At 40.1% G+C, this 21081-nt stretch overlaps 3 protein-coding genes across 6 annotated transcripts; all 3 read right to left on the bottom strand.

The window, feature by feature from the left end:
* Window positions 1-901: 901 nt before the first annotated feature.
* On the bottom strand, window positions 902-7962 carry mybl2b (v-myb avian myeloblastosis viral oncogene homolog-like 2b). The gene is made up of 15 exons (XM_083772158.1): window positions 7726-7962; window positions 7112-7221; window positions 6916-6987; window positions 6719-6811; window positions 5861-6081; window positions 5612-5744; window positions 5464-5529; window positions 4975-5193; window positions 4528-4800; window positions 4301-4440; window positions 4115-4214; window positions 2884-2994; window positions 1938-2045; window positions 1707-1841; window positions 902-1594 (listed from the first exon to the last, which is right to left on the bottom strand). The coding sequence occupies exons 1-15, from the start codon at window positions 7739-7741 to the stop codon at window positions 1466-1468; spliced, it is 1926 nt and encodes a 641-aa protein (XP_083628284.1). The 5' UTR covers window positions 7742-7962; the 3' UTR covers window positions 902-1465.
* A 408-nt stretch (window positions 7963-8370) lies between these two features.
* ift52 (intraflagellar transport 52 homolog (Chlamydomonas)) lies at window positions 8371-14199 on the bottom strand. 3 transcript variants are annotated; one of them, XM_083770468.1, is made up of 14 exons: window positions 14160-14199; window positions 13521-13694; window positions 13283-13370; window positions 12908-13037; window positions 12718-12793; window positions 12517-12588; window positions 12048-12174; window positions 11861-11944; window positions 11668-11736; window positions 11433-11587; window positions 11253-11340; window positions 10135-10243; window positions 9898-10043; window positions 8371-9812 (listed from the first exon to the last, which is right to left on the bottom strand). In XM_083770468.1, exons 2-14 carry the CDS (start codon window positions 13637-13639, stop codon window positions 9771-9773), a joined length of 1305 nt encoding a protein of 434 aa, XP_083626594.1. In that variant the 5' UTR covers window positions 13640-13694; window positions 14160-14199; the 3' UTR covers window positions 8371-9770. The 3 variants fall into 3 exon arrangements, with proteins under 3 accessions (XP_083626594.1, XP_083626595.1, XP_083626596.1); XM_083770469.1 differs by lacking the exon at window positions 14160-14199 and adding an exon at window positions 13844-14104; XM_083770470.1 differs by lacking the exons at window positions 12517-12588; window positions 12718-12793; window positions 12908-13037; ... (1 more) ...; window positions 13521-13694; window positions 14160-14199 and having other exon boundaries at window positions 11861-11967.
* A 654-nt stretch (window positions 14200-14853) lies between these two features.
* srsf6b (serine and arginine rich splicing factor 6b) lies at window positions 14854-20082 on the bottom strand. 2 transcript variants are annotated; one of them, XM_083772318.1, is made up of 7 exons: window positions 19895-20082; window positions 18717-18868; window positions 17790-17801; window positions 16640-16761; window positions 16048-16250; window positions 15882-15953; window positions 14854-15701 (listed from the first exon to the last, which is right to left on the bottom strand). In XM_083772318.1, exons 1-7 carry the CDS (start codon window positions 19999-20001, stop codon window positions 15326-15328), a joined length of 1044 nt encoding a protein of 347 aa, XP_083628444.1. In that variant the 5' UTR covers window positions 20002-20082; the 3' UTR covers window positions 14854-15325. The 2 variants fall into 2 exon arrangements, with proteins under 2 accessions (XP_083628444.1, XP_083628445.1); XM_083772319.1 differs by lacking the exon at window positions 17790-17801.
* Window positions 20083-21081: the final 999 nt, after the last annotated feature.

Below are 21081 nucleotides of genomic sequence, written 5' to 3'. Positions count from 1 at the left end.
CCCCCCCCCGGTCCTTTAATTAATTAATAAAATAACAGTTATTTAGGTATATGCCTATTTTATTTAGGTATACGACCACGCTTTTATTTTTAAACAGTTTATCTTGAACAAAAGATAATCTCGCTCACATGTATGCCAGGCCAGCGTTTGCTCTGGTTCATAGCTCTGAGCTATGCCTGCGTGCCAGTGCCAGATGCCCAGATCACCCTCCTTTGTGACAATGTTGGCACCGGTGCCAAATTTAGATTATATATGAATGTGCCAAACTGCACTTCATAGATAAACGACTGGTCACTGGATTGGACTAGTTGGATTGGACTATTTCAAAGATTTTATTTTGAAATTGAGTGAACCAGAAAAGAATCCTCTCCCTTCTTGATGAACTCCATAGGTTTTGTTTTGACAGTCTGTCTCTATTTTTATAGTGGTTGGGGGGGGAATTGTATCACAAACCGGCACAAAGACATGCAGATTAATACACCCAAATAAAACGGTTCGGGAATTACAGCAAACGACGACACTGTTCCAATCAGGATATCGAACATTTTTGCAATCGGCGCAACAATGTAGTAATATATATTAATTGTTTGAAAATAAGAGGTATTATATTTTATTTGTCCACAAATAACATGAGTTATTTGATTTTATTGAGTCATTTGCTTTTCGCCTAAACTTCCCCGTTATAACTAGTTAGTTATGCATTGCACAGCTGAGCTGAGGCTGAGCCAACAAAATCTTGCATACGCGTTACTTACTACAGCGCTCAACGCGCTGGCCGTTTCTCATTGGTCAATCTGAGAACCCATAGTCAAAAGATAAAGGAAAAATAGCGCACTATTTTCCTTTCAAGTCTGTCTCAAGAGACTACTCATTGACACGTATCATCAGTTACGTACATAGGTTTTAGCATTTTAGCATATTTATTTTCCATATAATCATTATGTACACATTATCTTAAACAGGGCACATAACATTATAATTTAACATTTTTTAAGTAATATCAAAATACATTACTGCTTAGTGCACTACTCCAAATGGTTGTATAAACTGTATTTAAGAAACTTCAACCAGAGTGATTTTCACTATTAAAATATGTCAATGGAAATGGGATACATTGTGGAATGTAAAAACATTAACTGATGGCAAATATAAAATATTAAGACAATACTGTCTTACTATGTAGCACTTTACATTCATTATTCTTTACAAAATACTGGTAGTTCCAAAACGGATTACCTTCATAAATTCTGTTTTGTAACTACCAAAAGATGCTGAGACTGATGCATTTCAGAAACTATACCTAGCCTACTCCATATATTGATTAGGCTACACTGTTAATTTTAAGGTATCAAGAATGTAACAATATACTGCTCTTAACACTGTTTTTCTACCAGCAAGTTAGCCACAACACAAACACGTTGTCTAAGTAAAATCTTGGTATATGAAGGTGATCTCCGGAGACATCTCAAGACAGGATGAGAGCCCGGTTTGGTGCATAGGATCTTAGTGAGCGCAGGTAGCGTCTTGCTTTCTCTGTCATTATGAGCTGGTCTGCAGTTTGTCCACATACAACTATCTCCCATTCCTTGGACATCTGAAAAGAATAAAGGGGGGGGGGGGGGGGGGGGGTCAGTATTATTAAAACGCGGGGGGGGGGGGGGATATCACTGGGCCTTTTATAAATTTTTATTTCAGTGGGAACTCACAGGCGTTGGGGGCACCATGTTGGAACAGATAGCACTATCAGTGGGTCCTAAAAGGAAGCCCTGATCCAAAATGTTATCCTTCTTGATGCAAAATGAAGATGACATGTTCAGAGAAACGCAATGTGAAGGCTCTTCCTGTAAATAAATACATTTCAAAGTCAGTACTTTTGACATGTATGCTTTTTTTCTACTGAGGGGTTAGTTAGTAATACATTTATATCCTCATTTTACCTGTATGCAGTCTTTGGGCTCAGACTTCATTCTGGCAGTCACCGTCTCATTGCAGTCCATGACATCCATGGCCAAGGATTTGCGCACTTTTTTCATAGGGTGACGATTCTGAGGACCAAAAAAAATCCAACCTTCAGAAGCAATATTATGTGATTCCTTAACATTTAAACATGACTTAATTTACACCTGTAAAAGATGAGCGGCCTCGGACGGTTAGCTCAACCGTCTGGGCACATGGGCTGCCAACTTGCCAAGCCAGCTGGACGGCGTGCCGCGGGTTTGACTCCAGAGCCCGACGGCCTTTGCCGTGTCACTCCCCATCTCTCTCCCCCTTTCCTGTCTATCTACTGTTCGCTATCAATAAAGGCATTAAAAACACCAAAACAAATCTTAAAAAAATAAATAAAATAGAAAATGATGAACTTGGCGACAGTTTGAGAGTGATGAGTAGACCTGGGCGATATATTGATATGAGAATAGATTTGGTATATTGTATTTAGCCTTAAAAAAAGTCAAAATATAAAAATAAATGTAATTCTGTGTTCTATTCATTTCCCACTTTACTCATTTACTTTAATTCATCATCAACTTGTTTTTCCTGTATCAAGTTAGTATGAGTTCTCACAGCTCTTTGAAGCTGTTTTAGTATCAATAGCCTCTTCTCATTAAGGCATTATGGTGGCGGATGCCTAGTTAAGGTAGCTCTCCACTGCACAGACATCGGCAAGCTTTGTCAGCTTTCAACCGTTGGATAGCAGCAGGCTTGTTAATGAACATATCATATCAGGTGCATTCAGCAACTTTTTTGACTGCAACTTCATTTGACTGCATGTAGCAATTTGTAGAAGTCTGTTTGGTGGAGAGATACCTTTACAGATAAAAGTTTAGATGTTTATTGCTCACATAGGAATAAGAGTGAAGCAGCAAAGCATTGTCTCATACTCACAAACAGTCTGTGTCTTTTACCAGGAGGTGTGCGATCTACCACTTCCAGCGAAATCCCAGCTTCTTTCAATATTACTTCATTTATGTCCGCCTCCAGGTTAGGTGTCTGAGGCTAATGTCAATGGGGAGAAATTAGCAACTAAGGCTGGGTATCTTAACAAAATAGTAAATACCAATATCAAAATATACTGTTTGAGAAAGGGATGAATTTACACATCCTGCAATCGTGGTCAGTTATGTATGAATGTGTGTAATTCGATTATGATCAATTCAAGGGTGGTAAAACAAGACAACATCTATCCATTTATATTCTTAAAATAAACCACATCACTGTTTCTTCAGGGCTCCACATAAGGATTTACAGATGACAGGTATTTTAAAGGGATTGAGACATTAAAAAAAAGGTTTTGGAATTGTTCTTGTTTTTTTAGGTTTTCTAATCTCAATTGCACCCAAGAAACATGAACTTTTAACATTCAGTAGATTTTCTGTGATCTGGGGTTTTCTGGCTCAAACAGGTGCTCTGATTTACCGGCAGTAAGTGACATCACTTACTGCAAATCCCATATATGTCAATGGGATTTGCCAGCACTGTTTCACTGTGTTGCCTGTTTTCATTGTAGCTCAAAAGGCCCCAAAAAACCCAAAGAAAACTTCAGACCACAGAAAATCCACTGAATGTTCAAAGTTTAGGTTTTTTGGGTGTAATTGAGGTCATAAAACCTAAAAGAAAAAAGAAAAAGAAATGAAAATGAATGTCATAAAACCTTTAAAATATGAGATTGAGATATAACCGTATAACACGGTCATTTACACAAGTGTAAAATGTACAGGCAAGCATTGCAGATACAAATAACAGAAAACTTGAAATTGGCTTTCACTTCAAGTCAATTGCAGATGTGGAAGGTATTTCATATTCTTTATGTATGCAAGTACATGGGGAAGTGACAAATAAAGTGATTCTTCTAATATCAACTGAAGTTCCACCAAAAAGGAGGAACAAACAACAAACACAGCCCACCAACAAGATGCAGTCTATTTGCTGCCCTCTTGTGGTCAGAAATTGCATGTTGCAGTTTATATAAATAAAACTCTTTGTTTGCAAATTACAAGTAAAAGGTCAATAAACTGCATGCCCAATTACTAATTGGCATTTGGCACCAAAGATTTGTTTGCGTGTGTGATTTGAGTTGTATTTAAAAATGTGAAAGTGTTGTGTGCGAGGTACTCACCAAAGGTTGCAAAGGACCATACTTTTCCATTGCATTTTTGAACGGTGTTGGTGTGAGAGGTGTTGCATAGAGGTCGGATTTGTTTTTGGGCGTAATAAACCTACATGAAAACACAGTGTAAGCAAATCGGAATATGCACATGATACGACACTCATGTCTCTCAGAGTTACATGCAGGATGACTTACACAGAGTCATTCTGAATGAGGGGCGACTTCTCCCGCTGTAGTGGTGTGGTAACGATGGTTTTTTGACTGCAGACCGGCGTGGACGTGAGGGACGGGTTCTCCAGGTCATGGGTATCCTGTTTGGTCCACATGTTGAGGAACTGAAACAACACATTGTTAAGCAGACTGCATTGTGTGGTGTTGCGATACGTTGCAGTTAAGGATGGAACAAGACTGAAGAGCATTACTTGCGATGGAGAGAAGGGCAGGCTTTTAACAGGAGTGCTTTTGGGAGTCATGGAGTTGCTGGAGTTGGGAGACAGAACGATGCGTCTGCGGCTTCGGCAGTTGAGTATGGATGGCGGTGTGACATGGGGTGATATGGGGATGAGCTCCCCTCTGTTGCCCTTACTGAGCTCCTGAATGGCACTGCCCTCCAGGCGGAACTGATGACGCTCAGGGCTTTGATTTTCCTCGAGAAGATCATCAAAGGCAGCCAGGTCGCACCACCCATCAAGGTCCTGACGGGGAGCAATATTTTTTCACATGTTAGTAACGTATTAAACGCAACGTCCCTCTACAGACTAAACTCACCTACTACATATAAAACGGCATGCAACCACTGTGATAAAACGGTTATGACTGAGCACACATGGTGGTGGGGTGACTTGAGACATGTGTTAAAGCATTATTACCCCATCTACCAAGTCCATCACTTCCTTCAATGCTGGGCCAGTGGGGTAGAGAAAACCAGAGCCGCCCACCACCCAATTGGTGACGTTAATTTCTCCTGAAGCATTGGGCTCAGATTTGATACTCAACACATCCTTTGTTTGTTGGGAAGAGGCAGCATTTGAAGGGACTGCCTCCACTGGTTCACTTTTTATGTTTACTTTAGGTAAAGTAAATGTTTCCTGTGAGTGTTAAAAAAAAGGAAATTAAAAAAGGTACTTATGCACATCCTTAATAAAACCTCGACAAAGTACACGAATCAGAGGAAAATAAGTGCACAAACGGCATGATGCTCTGAATATTTAATGTTTCAAACAGGTCTAAACGTTGTTTGCTTGTTTATTTACATATCGGTAGTAAGGATTATTGAGGATCAAACCGTTTGTGCAGACTTGAATATGCATGAATATTGCAAATGTATGTGATTCAAGCTATCTTGACTCTTCTCTTACTGGTGGAGATGTGTTCTGCTCTTGGTCCTTGTCTGACTCTGCGACACCTTCAGAACAATGAGGGGCCTGTGAAATCAAGTTGAAGGATTTAATTCAGCGACACCAATGACAGTTTGCAAATCAGCATATCACTGGAAAAGAAGCCCACCTGCTGGTCTTTATTTATGCGGGCAAGAAACTCCTCACGTTCACTTGGTTTAAAGACAACGGCAGCATAAAAGCCCATCTCCAACTTGCGTTTAATGGTAGAATTCCAATGATTCTTCACAGCATTATCTGTCCTGTGAATATAAAAAGTTAAGTTTAGTTAACTAAGGCTTTAATAAATATACAACTCAATAGTTAATCAATTTCAAGCTCGCCTCCTTATGCAGATCACGACAAGAGAGCACGTTACCTTCCAGGAAGCAGCTTGGCAATCTCAGCCCAACGGTTTCCAAGGATGTTGTGGGCCTTGTAGATTACGAGATCTTCCTCTGCCGTCCAGGAGGACTTCTTGACGTCAGGGTTGAGGTGGTTGTGCCAACGCTCTCGACACTGCTTTCCGAGTCTGCCTTTCAGATGCTTGGCTACCAAGGCCCACTGTTTATTGCCATAGTGGTTGACAAGCTCTATGACCTGACAAGATAAAGTACATCTGAGAATTGGTCACCAGAGCCAGATGACATTAGTGAGGTATACAGTATACTGACTGCATTTATACATTACATGGACCAGGGTCTTTGAATTCATGTTTGGTCACAGTCAATCTGAGAACCCACCATCAAAAAATAAGGAAAAACAGCACCCTCTTTTCCTTGAATAGACGAGTAAACAGTCCCAAGTTCCTTTTTATGTTTGTTGTTTTTCTCTAGGCCGTACGTAGGTCAGAGGCTTATTGTCCTTATCAGTGTGGAACGACACACCTACCCAGTTACACCTACCCATGCCACTCATATGCTGAGTTGGCAGTGCCCGAGATCAAACCTATGACCTTAAGTATTCCAAAGACAAAGCTCTACTGACTGAGCTACCCAGCCAGAAAACCAACACAAAACATCTATGCTGGTAGTGTCCCTGATGAAACCGTGTGGGAATAGGTGAAAGTACAAGATGGTTTTGACAATAGTGGAAAAAAACAGTGAATTGGATTCTTTCCTAGAGCAAACCCACTAATTACCCAAATTAGCCAGCTGACCCAAATGGTCAGTCACAACAGGTAATATTACAGACAAACAGCCATTCATTGCTTTGCTGACCAATATATTTCATTTACCTTTTCATCCTCCTCTTTGGTCCAAGGCCCTTTGACCAAATCTGGATCCAAGACCTTAAACCAGCGGTGCTGACACTGCTGTTCGGTGTGATTCTGAACATAAAATCGAATGTTATAGCCAGTACACAACAAAGATGGAGACTTGTATTTTTAATATGGTTACTAAATATACAAATATATAAATTGTTCAAACTCACTTGTATGAAGCTGGCAATGTATTTCCAATCATTTGCTCCTACTTTTTGAACCAGAGCCTTGAGGTTGTCATCCTGTAAATGTGATCAAATAGGCAGAATTATGTTAGAAGACATACTGTGGTGTTGTGTGTGAGAGAGAGAGAAAGAGAAACTGATGGTCATTTGCAGGAATTGTGGGACACGCTGGGACATTCACCTCTTCCTGTGTCCATTTCACCTTCACTTTTCCACTGTCTCTCTGTTCTGCTACATCAGAGTCAGTGTCATGACATGTGGCTTCCTCTCCATCCTCACTGAGAAGAAAAACTATGTGATTAGCATACAGAAAAGGCTGATACATTTTTTTAAAGCCACTGCTGCTTGCTGGTTACAGTGGTTAGACTATAGTCTGGTTAGAATCGCAAGGCAACACCCGGGTTGATGCTAACTAGCATTTGGGTCACTTGGTTTTTCCATTGGCACAATTTCAGGGTTTAGCTAGTCTACTGTCAAACAGATGCAGCTCTCATTTATGATATTTAGTTAATCTAGCTACAGAAAGACATTGCTTATTGTTAGACAGACTAATCATGTCGCTTGTCTGTCTGCTAAATGTAGCTTATCTGACTGCGCCGAAACTGGCGGCACGGCACTGTTGATATTCGAAACTAACACAAAGTCAATGAAAAATGAAAATGTCTCGTCTACTACTAAAGCCTTGGTTGACTTGCAGTGATCATGCACATTGATCATGTACATTGATCACGTACATGTTGGCCTGATTATGATCCGTTAATGTTGTAAATATAATCGATTCAGCTTACCCGCGACCGGACCACCAGGACATTTCCCACTGTTTTTGTTAACAATTCCGCAGTAAACGTACGCCCTGTCGACTTCTTCTCATGTGTACGCCATACGCATGTGATTTCAGAACTATATAATTATAGATCTAATAACTGGTTTGCTGAATTATAAATCCAATGTAGCCGCATAGCTAATACTGTTACGTGAACCGAGCGCTCCACAGTTGAACAGAATAGACCGCTCGGCGCTCAGCTGGAGGAACAGCTTGTTGTCCCCGCTCAACATTTTCTATCTCGCGCCTACACAAACCGGAAATGCGTAGAAAGTGACGTTTTAGAGAACGCCCATTAAATAAATAAAATTTCATTTTAGTTAATTTCTGACATGTTAGACTCGTTGCAAGTTGCAACCATAAGAGCCTAACAGTGGAGATGAAATGTTTTTTTTTTTAAACCACTTATTTATAACAACAATAATAATTATTATTGAACAAATTATGATTGGAATTAAATGCCCAAAATATGGATATCATGCTTAATGCAATATGGGAACCCATTCGGTTACAAAAAGAAAGAAGAAAAAAAGATACCTGTTGATTGATTGAATTTTTTATTTCACAGTATGTAGAAGGGGTATATTTCAAGCACACACCATGATTAAGCACTCACACTTAATTGTTTACAACTGGGTTCAGCAAATAAAAGGAGCCTCTCCCCCATCAGCACTATTCACTTATGTCCAGGTGGTCACAGCTTGAACTTCGACAGTCAACGGCCAAAAGTAAACATGGAGAAGTCTTTGGGTAAATGAAACTTTTTGTGTTAAACACTTGTTTAAATCGGCACATCTTGTGTCTTTTGATGAAAAATCAAGTCCCAGAACATGCAACATCAAAGTTAACTTCTGTTGTCCCTGTACATGAGGTAGTATAGCAACAAGTTCATCATAGCAAAGTTAAAGTACTTTTCCAATTTCCATTATGTTATCATTCATCACAAGTGGTCTGTTATATGCAATGCCAATGTTTAATATACTCTTATTTTCATCCTAGACTTGAAAAGTTTTGAGTGTCCATCTCCATCAGAACTCGACAAGAACGTTTTTGAGTACCAGAGTTTGTCTGCACTAGAGTCATCATCAAAAATGTCAGAAGAGAAGTCTGTTTTGGTTGATCCGTCATCAGATATTGTGTGTCCCCTGCAGTGCAATAACCTCACAGTACCATCAGCTGTACAGTTGGAGATGCTGTCCTCCACACCATGCGAGCTGACAGGACAAGCCAAAATATGGGACATGTCTGTCATTGAGCCAGATATGAATAGCCCCAAACCCGTCTTTGAAGTGAGCACTCAGGATTTCAACTTTAGTTCCGGCCAAGAAATTCCATCCAAATCAATGGCTGACATTTCCTCTATATTGGAATCTGGAAGCTCCAATCCAAACCTGTCTGCAGCACCAGGAGGAGAAGCAAGTCTAAACACAAACGCTTGAAGCTTAGGCCACAGGCAGCCATATTATTTGAACAGCATGTCACCTTAACACAGGTGTTCCATTTAGTGTTTCAGAGCCATTCCAGTGAACCAACATAGCAGCACCCTGACTGTTGACCACAATGGAACATAAACAACAAAATAGGTATCATTGGTAACAGCTGTTAAGAAAGTAACATCAAGTCCAATTTCACATCGATATGGCTGCTGCCATGTATGGATGATACTTGATGTTCTTGATCTAAAACCATGGATATGTTATGCTTTACCGAAAACCTGTGTGTAAAAATGAGTTATCAAGCAATTGGCTTTACCTCTGATTTGTTTGGCCATACCCACCATGCACTTCTGTAACTAAGTTTAATAAAATTGCATGTATTTTGTATGTAAATTATCTTTATTGGATAATGTATTGTACAGTAAACACTTACAAAATATAATGAGATATAAAAAGCCACAAGATATTCATTTGATAACAATTATAGGTACAGAAGTCTTTACAAAATTAAAGATGATTTCTATGCCAATAAGTTACTGTGAACATTCAGAAATAGAAGTATATAAGTTACAGTTTACACATCAGAATGGGGGAAATTGTGCCTCTGTGTCAATATCATGCTCCTGTAGGGAAAGAATGGTCAAATTAGTCACGCATTCAATATATTAAAACCTTTTTTCTATTGTGGGTGAATATGGGCCAACTAACCTGATTGAGTTTCTTGAACTCCACCACCTGGAAGAAAATGTGCTCCAAAATGTGTTTGGCATCTCTCTGATCTTTGTCCAGCTTCCCAGTAACTCCCAATATTTCACCACATTTCCGTACGTAAAACTCAAGATCATCATCAGAACCTGGGAAAGGAGATATGCAGAACAAATATGGAATAGGGTTATTACTGCAGTTAGAATTCAATATTTTATATAATTCAAATATTTTACTTACATTTGTTGGTGAGCTGTGCTAAGCGCACTTTCTCTGAAGAGAACGTTTCATCCAGATCAAAAAGATCTAGCATAGGTGGCGGTAAATCTCTAAAGGCAGGTGGAAAGACCTGGGATAGAAAACATCCACTTAATACTTTTAACTTCTTCAGCCATATTTCACGTCATTAGTAATCTTTTGGCTATTGTAGGCTGTGTGTGTAGGCTGGTGTTGTAATGTTTTATTCTCTCCCATGACTGAGTTCCAGATGTGTGATGATGGGTAGATTGTGTAACTGAGTATTTGTCCTGGTTGGCAGGTTGCTGAATGCTCCTGGGAATGTCAGCTCCCAGGATATAAGAAAAGCCAACAGCAGTCAACATCTCTCTCCTTCATGGTTCCCAATATGACCAGCTACAGCTGTGTGCATATATATTATGTAGAGTTGAAACTATAAGCAGGCAAAGCAGCCATTAATGCTTTTGTCTTCCGTTTTGTGTCAGTGTTGTGTATTCACACCTGCCATTTTATTTATTGTATGTTGTTAGGGAAGTTTGTTGGTATTGGGTTTAGCTTCTTTGTTTTGGCCATGCCCATCCTGCCACGTGCACTTCTGCAACCAGGTTTAATAAATTGTCATTGGACTAATAAATCTAGTTAATATACTGTGTTGGTCATCCTTGGGGCAAGGACACCATCCATTAAAATCAAATCATGTGAATCACTGGTTTCTTTCAAAAAGGGCCTGAAAGATCATGTGTACGGAGTCCACAAGGGGGCGTAAATGCAAATTCCCACAGAAAGGAGATGTCATTCACAGCTGCCGCTCTCCTTTGTACAGTGTTTTGCATTATTTTGTTGACGCATTTTGTGTTCTTTTTTAATGCTGTTGATTAATTAAATATGAATAGATGGGACCACAAGCGAAGTCCCCAGGACTGTTGTCTGACTGTAACATGTGCTGTTTACATTTCTGACAGATCAATCACACAAACACACACACACACACACACACACACACACACACACACACCTTTGTTGTCTGTGCTTGGTTGGTCCTATATTCTGGGCATGTGGAAATATCCTTGGCAAAATAAAATATAACAAAAGTAGGGCAGGATGCCTGAAATGAAACTTACAGCAGGTTGTAGCTGTGGTAGAGGTGTCTCAAACTGTGGTGTGATCAGTTGGAGGGGTTCATGTTTTACATTAAGCTGTTTATAAGAACTGTGGAACAAAACATTAGTCATCCAGAAAAGTACACCACATGGCAATGATGGACTGGATGTCATGTATAGTTAGTATACATAGTTTCTAACCTGATTACTTGCGGCAAAGTGTTGTTTGACAATTTGAACACAGACATGTCAAAGAGGGAAGTGAAATCCCTTGGATTTTCATCACCCTCTTGCAAGCAAACTCGAAGTCGTTCTGACAAGCCCCCAGTATCTGGTAACATATTGTAATCTGTGATCTAGGAGAAAAAAGGTCAGATCAACGACACGTGGATCAATACATTACAGTAAATGTACCAATCTAAAAAAATCTCTTCACCTCTGGGTCCTCTGCATCAATCTGATTCAGTTGAATATTATCAGTCATGAGCCACTGGAAGACAACATCCTGGAATAAGAGAGGGACTGTCAGGTCACAAATCACTCAAAATGTAATGATTCCAAACAATGGAAAGATTTAGTTACTCTGTGTCAACTATTCAAAGGGGTCTTTGGTCATCATTTGTATTCACCATTATTTTACTGTTCTCCTCTTTGTCCAGGTATTGGTCGCTGCACATGTGACAGGAACCCAGCACTGCCAGTTTCCCACCCTCCTTCATTACAAAAGATGAGACATCTTTTAAATGACATGACAAGAACATATTCACCAAAAATATAAGATTGACAAGAGAAGGGAAAATGTATCATGCTTCTCACCTTGACCTCATAGAAGGCCAGGACAGGCCTGTTGAGTGGAAAACAGACTGAACCAGTTGAAAGAATAGCAACGGCAGGCTTCATTACACTCAGGGTCGCCCCATATGGGTATACAAATGAGAGAGCCCTGCATGAAGACAACATCAATACATCATGTATTAAATGGCATTCCTTGAAGCAGCATGATTTACTAACACTGCCGAGTCAGCTGAAGCGGACTTCGCTACGTTCGGCACAGCAACTTCAGACGGCACTACGTCGCTGTAACGATCACCCCAAAACACACCTAACTAACTAACTAACTTAATGTTAGGGACTGCAGTCTATTCTCACCAAGCAGATTGAGACTGGCGTGGTGAGTGGTCCGCTGTTAGGGGAGAACATGTTTTGAGGTGAACGTTCCGGTGAACGTTCCGGTTATCCTCTAGACTAGAGTATAAAACTATAAAAGTATAAAAAAAGTACTTACTGGGCATTATTCCCAACACTTTCATCTTCAATGATCCCTGTGACCACTTTGCCTGCAGCCCGACTTATTTCTCTAAACAATGTGAAGAAGAATATATAAGAATATATGACCAAGATGAAATAGGTAATCTAATAGTCAGTGAAAAAATCCAACTAATCCGAATACAATCTGACCTTGTGAAAACATGCCTCATCCACTAACCTGTTCAACACACCATTTGACACCAGTGCTTCTTTAGGATGGAAGTACTTGTAGTAAACGTTCCTCACAACAGCATCTATAGGAGAAATTACAACAAAAAAACGTCAATAACGTTCAATAACAGAAATCCCTTATTACATTATTGAATTGTGTTATAACATGTAATAATATGAACTTGTTTCATATGCACCATTGTTGACCATTATTCCAAACTCCTCCAGAAGAAAGTTGATATTTGTGTCATACTTCATTTCTCCTCCTTCACCAAGCATCACAAGGACATTCCCCCCTCCATCCAAGTACTGCTTCAGCACCTCCAGCTACAATACAATGGTATATCAGTGTGAAATAACATTTAAAATAAAGAGATTTGGTGGGAAATTAAAAACCAGAAACTAATAATATTTTCTACGCCACTATGACAGGTGACAATGTGGATGTTATATTGACGTTAAAGTGTACAATTACAAATCTATTTGGATGACAAAAGAAGAATCCAATTAACAGTTAAAACTGTTTAAATACAATTACAATACAATATTGAGCCTGTCGGTACAATACACACCTCCGATGCAGTGAACTTTTCTCTTGGACCAGCAGTTAACCACAACTTGACACCCCTCAGCTTCTCCAATGACAGCTCTTCCTTAATACTTAAGGAAATGGGATTGAAAAACAAGGGTTTTTGACTAAATTGGACTGTAGCATTCATACCTCTGAAAAATAAATTCAGTTCCAAGAAAGTCAAGGAAGACCAGATTGATAGATTTAGAATTGCTACTTCACACGCATAATTATTTTACCTCTGGATCTTCCATTGCGATCTTAACCTTTTCTGCAGTGACTTGTATCCGCTGTTAGCTGTAAATAACTCTCTTTTGGAAGCATTAAAAACAACAATGTTACGCTGCTCCTTGTCCATTCTTCATCAAGTCTGGCAACTTCAGTAACTGATCGTATCGGTTATATCAACATATCTGCAACAGAAATTATAGCAATTATAGATCATCGCACTTTATTTAATCAAGACAGCATAATTAGTATCAGAAGTTTAGCTACATTAGTGCTAACATTGCTATTAAGTCTGGCAAATGTTCTCATTACTGTAAAGATGCAAATTTCTTACCTATAGTTAATTAGCTTCAATATTAACACCAGATACGGTCTGATTTCTTGCCATGACCGATCTAGCTCACTATGGTACAATCGGGTTTCTAGTGCCAAACCATAGACTGAAAAAAATAGTGCCAAACATGCTAACTTCAAAGGCTACATAGGACGGGCATTCGACGAGTCAATTATAGTTGTAGGCCTAATAATGTAATATCCCCGGTTTTATTGACTTGTATTAGAAATAAAATAACTGACAATACATAATCGTAATGAGAGAACTAGCTGTTAATCAGAAATCTTAATTTGTCGAGCTCGTCGTTTTAAGTTACCTTCCAATTTCTCTTCTTGCAATGTTGATAATGCATTATGGGAAAAAAAGAGTAACCATGGGCGCTAACCACCTAGCAACCACACTAACCTCGCGTCACCAGGCCTTCGGCTTTTCCACACGAGTCCAACTGACAGCAAGGGCGCGTTCGGAAATACCGCACCGGAGCACACTCGCCTATTAGTTTGCATTGCAGTGCGCTATTTCTGAACGCGCCCGAAAACGTAGACGCATCACCCACTTTTACGACTGTTATATTATGAATTGTATACTGTATAATACACAGTAGTGTGTGTGTGTGTGTGTGTATATATATATATATATATATAATATATATAGTTAAAATATCTTACAATTTCTACAAAAACATGTGCAGTATGCTATCTAATAGTAACTATATTACTTGGAGAATAATAAAGAATGTCTCCACTATTTATATTTTTGTGGTGGGCATTAGCATTTCTGTTACCAACAAAATAAAATGTACGTCTCTATAAATCAGGTGTCCGCAGTCCGCAAGGTTATAACATTGGATATCGCCATTTCATTATTCATCAATTTTAAAGTCACAATTTAATGTATAGTTAACTTCAATTTGCCAATCATGGTTGCTCCAAAATAATAATATATATTTTTAAAAACAGCCAGAATGCAATGGAAGCTGTAGCTTTATTGAAACAAAACGGATGACCCAAATTCAGCTTTGCATTAGTCAATGCATTTCAAGTTTCAACAAGGAAACATCAACTCTAAACAGTAAACATGCATTGTGAATGTTCAGTCTCTGCTTCTACAACCTTCCATTAAACATCTCAATTAAACATGTACTACACTTAAAAACAAACAGCTTGGTTTATCAGCTGAATTGAAGAAAACCATGGAAAACATTTCCAATTGCAGATTGAGCATCAATTTACAGATTATTATGAATGCAAAATAATTTACAATGCTATTATAGAGGAAAATAGTTAATAAAAACCAAGCAATACCTTTTTAAAAAGTAATAGCTTGTTGATAAAATACAGAGAAATAATCTTCCAAACGGTTCATAGTATAAATCCTTTTAGATCTGTCAAAATCGAAAAGTGCATCAGCCTATGTTAAATGTGTCTGATGGATGGTGGTGAACCGCTGTTTATTCTTTACAAATCTTCACAATAATGATGGTCAGTCTTGAGATGCTGATCTGGACCTGGAGCGGGACTTGGAACGCGAAGGGGAGCGAGAGGCTGAACGGCTGGCTGGGGATTTCGAGGGCCGGCGGTCCTCGCTGGGAGATGGAGACTTTGAGGCAGACTTGGGATGGGACGGAGAGTGGCTCTGAGACTTCTTACTGGCAGACTTTTCCTTGGACCTGCTCCGGGACTCACGCTCAGCCTTAGGTTTGGATCGGCTCTTGGAGCGTGACTTCCGGGTGTCAGAGCGAGAGCGTGACTTGTTACTCTTGGAGCGACTGCGGGACTTGCGAGAGCGAGACTTCTCAGGGGACTTAGAATGAGACTTTCTCCTCGAGTGGGACCGGCGTTTGTTGCGGGATTGAGAGCTGCAAAAAATGCAACAACAAAATTGCACATTTAATAAATTTTCTTCCACATATACATTTTTATCATATACTGTACACAGTAAATGAAGATGTGTCAGTGCCAGCGGTGCTAGATCCATAATCTAGATTTAAGGACATTGATACGAATTTAAGATTCATTCATTTTACTTAAACACATACCGAGAATGAGACCTGGAGTGGGAACTTCTGCTTCTTCTGCTCCTGCTGCGAGAGCGACGCCTGCTACGAGACCTGATGTGGTAAATATAGACACCAAAACACGTCATAAACATACAGGAAATACAAGGCAAATGAAGAAAGCCTCTTTCAAGCCTCACTTGTGTACCTGGACCTGCTTCCAGAATAAGAGCGACGGCGGCGAGGTTTGTCTTCCACCAGGTGGATCTTCCTCCCATTGATGTCGGTGCCATCCAGCTTTTCGATGGCTCGCTTCATGTCGGAACGGGATCGGAATTCGATGACTCCTTCATTGGTTCGTTCCTTGTGAGCATCTGCGTAGGTTACCTCACCAGCTTGGCGCATGAAATCCTTAAATAATTATATACAGTATGTACATTATATTAAAAATGATCAGTTAAAGCAAGAAAAAAATCTCTACATACTTATGGCTATAATGCTTCATCTGTAAGCTGTCCAGGTTCAGTACAATTTATGCATTTAGCAAAGTGCAAATCTGCATGAACCCTAGTCAACCACAAGTGATTCAGCAATTGGTGCTAAATAAAACAAACATGTGCTACAAAGTAACGATAGCAGGTAAACATCACACCTACTGTAGCACTGTCTAAATAACATTATTCCTGTTGGCTGATTTGTTGATTGAGTGAGTATTGTCCCACCACTCCATTACAGCAGCTGAGGGTGAGCATGGTGAGCATGAGTTTTTTTTTTACAGCACTGCATTTGACAGCTCTCACCTTGAGATCCTGCCAGCTGCACCTGCTCGACAAGTTCTCCACAACGAGGCGGTATTCTGTGCGTACAGGGGGCCCATACTTCTCCCTCCCGGTGCGGCTTCTGCTGCTGTAGCCACCACTACCTTCAAAGAAGACACAAAGATCAAAAATGACATCGGCCCCATCGAAGGCACTACAAAAGGCACTTGCCAATAAAAACAATTTGGAGGTATGAGAGACAAATAGTGACGTTTCAAAATCCTCACAAGGCAGGAGTTAATTTATATACCTTTATGCAAAAATCCACCCTTTTCAAATGTTATTCCCATGTGCATAGTCCAATTAATTTGTGAACATAAACTCTCACCCACAGCTAGAAACTAGAGAACCAACAACCAAACGAGACCCACACAAATAGTTATGATCAGATTTCTGAATTACTTTTGTTTTGAACAACTGATTTAAGGCTGTGTAGTTTTACGGTTTAATACGGTTTTATGAAATCTTGGCGGTCTCTTCGGCCAAACATGTCACGCATGTGACATGCGCGTTGGGTGCACTGTCACATGATTACTGTTTACGGAAGCAGTTGGCAGCACTTCAAATGGTAGCAGATCTACAAGTCAGATCTACATTGCGTCGCAACGACGTGTTGTAAGCTTGTAGATCTGCTACTTTTGGCACACGACCCCGTCCTAGAGGACGTACATTCGGCTGTAGCCTGTACCACACGTCATTGGGTTGACTGTGTTACTGTCATCAAATAAACGGACCGCATGCAGAAAATATTGTAGATCTGCTACTTTCGGTGCATGGCCGAAAGTAGCCATTACAGTCTATCTTGTGGCTAGATAGACTGTAATAGCAGTCTGATTATATAACAGCTGTCATTTTCACTAGCCACATTATAATTATAGACAGGAAAACTTTCAGTCATCCTTACTGAGCAATCTGGAATTAGTTGTCATGTGACAGTATTTTAATTTATGTAATTGAATTAATAGGACAGCTACCAAAAATCCTTATTTTTCTCTTGTACTGTAGTACTGAGGGCCAATCGATGCACATAGAGTGCAATTGGCTCCAAAAATATTTAAACAGATGGAAACATTATGTTGGCTTCATCCTCTGCGACATGTCTTGCAACAGTAAAACCAACGGGATTCCTCACCATTACCCTGGTCTATTGGAAAAGGATGCCGTCATCATGGCTTCCGGTTATTTCAGCCAATGGTCAAAGGGTCAAAGGTCACACACACATTGTAAGGTGAAAGCCAAGGCCAAACGGGACAAGCAGTCATCTTAGCCAGTCATCTTTAGCCTCAATGGACACGGACTCAGCCCGCAGTGGACTCTTTCAAATTGAAACATCAAGCACTTTGTTAATGTCCAAGTCAAACTGGGAAAAAAAATACAGCTTCACATATCCCTCGTTACAGCATTTAGAGCTTCATTGCTAAAATAAAAATGATATTTGGATCAAAGGAGTACACATCTAGAACTGAGCAAATCCAAATGTAGTTCCACATGAAAACTGTATTGACTTTTAGATAACAGAGTTATATCGCCACAGCATACCTAATTACACGCAAATCAGTGGGTGCTAGGCTACAGCCCCAACCACAGAAAATGTATAAAAGAAAAATAATAATAATAATAATGTGGAATATATATACAGATTCTTAATTCCTTAAATGTAATTATTGTCTCGATAAGACAGAATATTTTACTGTGGGGCATCGCTAGCCATCAATACAAATTTAAGATGAAATAATAAATGCCCGATGTAGTTACGCAGACTACGGTCTGATATATTACATCATATAATTTAACAAATTAATAATCGTGCCAATAAAGCTTGTCTGGTCCACAAGTACTATCCACAGAGTATGTTGGCATTAAGCCTAGCTCTAAAGAAAATTTAAAAATACAAAAGTGAGGACTCCTTTTTATCTCCACAATCCACATGGCGTTTCAGGATAAACAATATATACATTTTTTGACATGTTAGCAAACAAAAACATGACACAAAATTCCACATCTCATCTAAAAAAATCAAAAAATGAAACTGCAAGGTACTGCAAAACATGGAACTTACTGCGTCCTCCCCCGTAGCCATATCCATCCCGGTCTCTCCGTGGTCCTCGGGCATGTTCAATGATCACTCTCTCTCCACACAGCTCCTTCCCATTCAGTTCGTAAACGGCATCATCAGCATCACGGGTGTCCTCAAACTCTACAAATCCATACCTGCAGGGGAACCAAATTATTCAGGAGTGGGGAATTTGGTATATAGTTTTTTTTTTAATTGGCCTAAAATATTGTCTATACATACCGTAGTACATACATTCATGAATCCACCTGCTGACCGGCTGTGAGCAATTTCATTAATAGGGGACCCTACTGTAGGAGCCAAAATATAAATTTAGTTTGTTGATTCAATTTTGTTAATTTTTTCCCACACTTGGTTTTGATGTTCTACTTCCTATAGTGTGTGTGTATGTATGTATGTATGTCGCGCGCGTGCGCGCGCGCACACACTCAGCAACTAGAGTCTGCCACTAGAGTCAGCCACTCAGTCTAGATGAGGGGGGCGTGTCCTGATGGGAAAATCATGCATGTGCATAAATAGGCATAGTTGGGACCAACCTGGACGCAGTGGACGACACACAATCTAATCTATCTAGCCACAAGCACTCTTAGATCCTATGACCTATTTTCAATATCTGGAATAGTTGCAATACCAAACAATACCCTTGACAGCCCATACATCCAAACAGAAAAGTCACTATATTGTATTACACGTTAAACTCATTGCAGCAGCTGTATGGACTATGGAAAGCTTGAATTATGCTCTATCGGGAAAGTTTTGTTTCATACAAATCCACCGCAGACACGTTATTATGAGCTACTTATCTGTCAATATATTCTGTGCAGGTGGGCAATAAATCTCTAATGTGTACCCGTTCACCGGTCTCAGTCTGCTGGCTGGGAGCCAACGCAGCGGAACTAATCTAGAAACTTCCAACTCTAATTGAACCCGACGGTTTCCTTTGTCCTTCATTTCTGCAACTGCAGTTAACGCATGGTTCAATTCAGCATTAAATGGCGAATTACTAATAACTAAACAACGCCGAACGACTTCATATAACAAAAGCATACTGTAATTAACTAAGGATAATAAGTTAAAACAAAACGCTAATATGGGCGACAGGGTGGAAAAGCCTGAGCACAATATGGCCTTGACCGTGGCCTGGCTAATGCTAACGTGCTTACCCATTTTTCAGGTCTATCTCCAGTAACTTGCCATATCCGCTGAAAAACCTTTGCAGGTCTTTTTCCCGAACATGATAACTAAGCTTGCCGACATATACACGCGGCATTTCTAAGTATTTTTGCTCAATCAAATCAAAATATGTAAGTCCAAAAGCGAACAGCTGACTGACTCAGTCTGCTTGCAGTGCTTGCTTCAACCGCGAGGAGAACGGCAGCGTCTAGTGAGCTAATCTAGTGAGCTAATTTAAGACTTCCGGTGGACGATCTCTTCAAAATAAGAGTACCCTCTAGAGTATTGAAAAAAAGTTTAATTTGCACATTAAAACTACAAATTAAGCATTTCAATGATGCTATATGATGCTATAAGACACACATTATGTTTCTGTGTAAGAATAAGTAATTAAATCCTTATAATAATAATAATAAAGTTATCTAAATGGATAAATGCTATTCACTGGAGTGCATGGACTTTATAAAGTGGACACTGGACAAAAGACGGCTCCGCAAGGCAACTATCTGGACATACCCACGCGTTCGGGGAGATGTCCTGTACCACACCCCACTCTCCGCTAAGCGGGAGAGGTGTAAAATTCACAGCAGCAGACCTTCTACTGTGGTCAACGCTGAAAAAAGTACCGTTTCCGGACCCAGAATGGACACTGGACAAAGAGGCCTCTGCGAGGCAACTATCTGGACATACCCACACGTTTGGGGAGATGTCCTCTACCACACCACACTCTCCGCTAAGCGGGAGAGGTGTAAAATTCACAGCAGCAGACCTTCTACTGGGGTCAATGCTGACAAAAAGTACCGTTTCCGGACCCAGAATGGACACTGGACAAAGAGGCCTCCGCGAGGCAACTATCTGGACATACCCACACGTTCGGGGAGATGTCCTCTACCACACCACACTCTCCGCTAAGCGGGAGAGGTGTAAAATTCACAGCAGCAGACCTTCTACTGGGGTCAAGGCTGACAAAAAGTACCGTTTCCGGACCCAGAATGGACACTGGACAAAAGACGGCTCCGCGAGGCAACTATCTGGACATACCCACGCGTTCGGGGAGATGTCCTGTACCACACCCCACTCTCCGCTAAGCGGGAGAGGTGTAAAATTCACAGCAGCAGACCTTCTACTGGGGTCAATGCTGACAAAAAGTACCGTTTCCGGACCCAGAATGGACACT

This window comes from Protomyctophum parallelum (assembly GCF_964188405.1).
Source record: "Protomyctophum parallelum genome assembly, chromosome: 8".
In the NCBI taxonomy this organism is placed as follows: domain Eukaryota; kingdom Metazoa; phylum Chordata; class Actinopteri; order Myctophiformes; family Myctophidae; genus Protomyctophum; species Protomyctophum parallelum.
The sequence above is the reverse complement of the archived record's forward strand: the minus strand, read 5'-3'. Positions and strand labels throughout refer to the sequence as shown.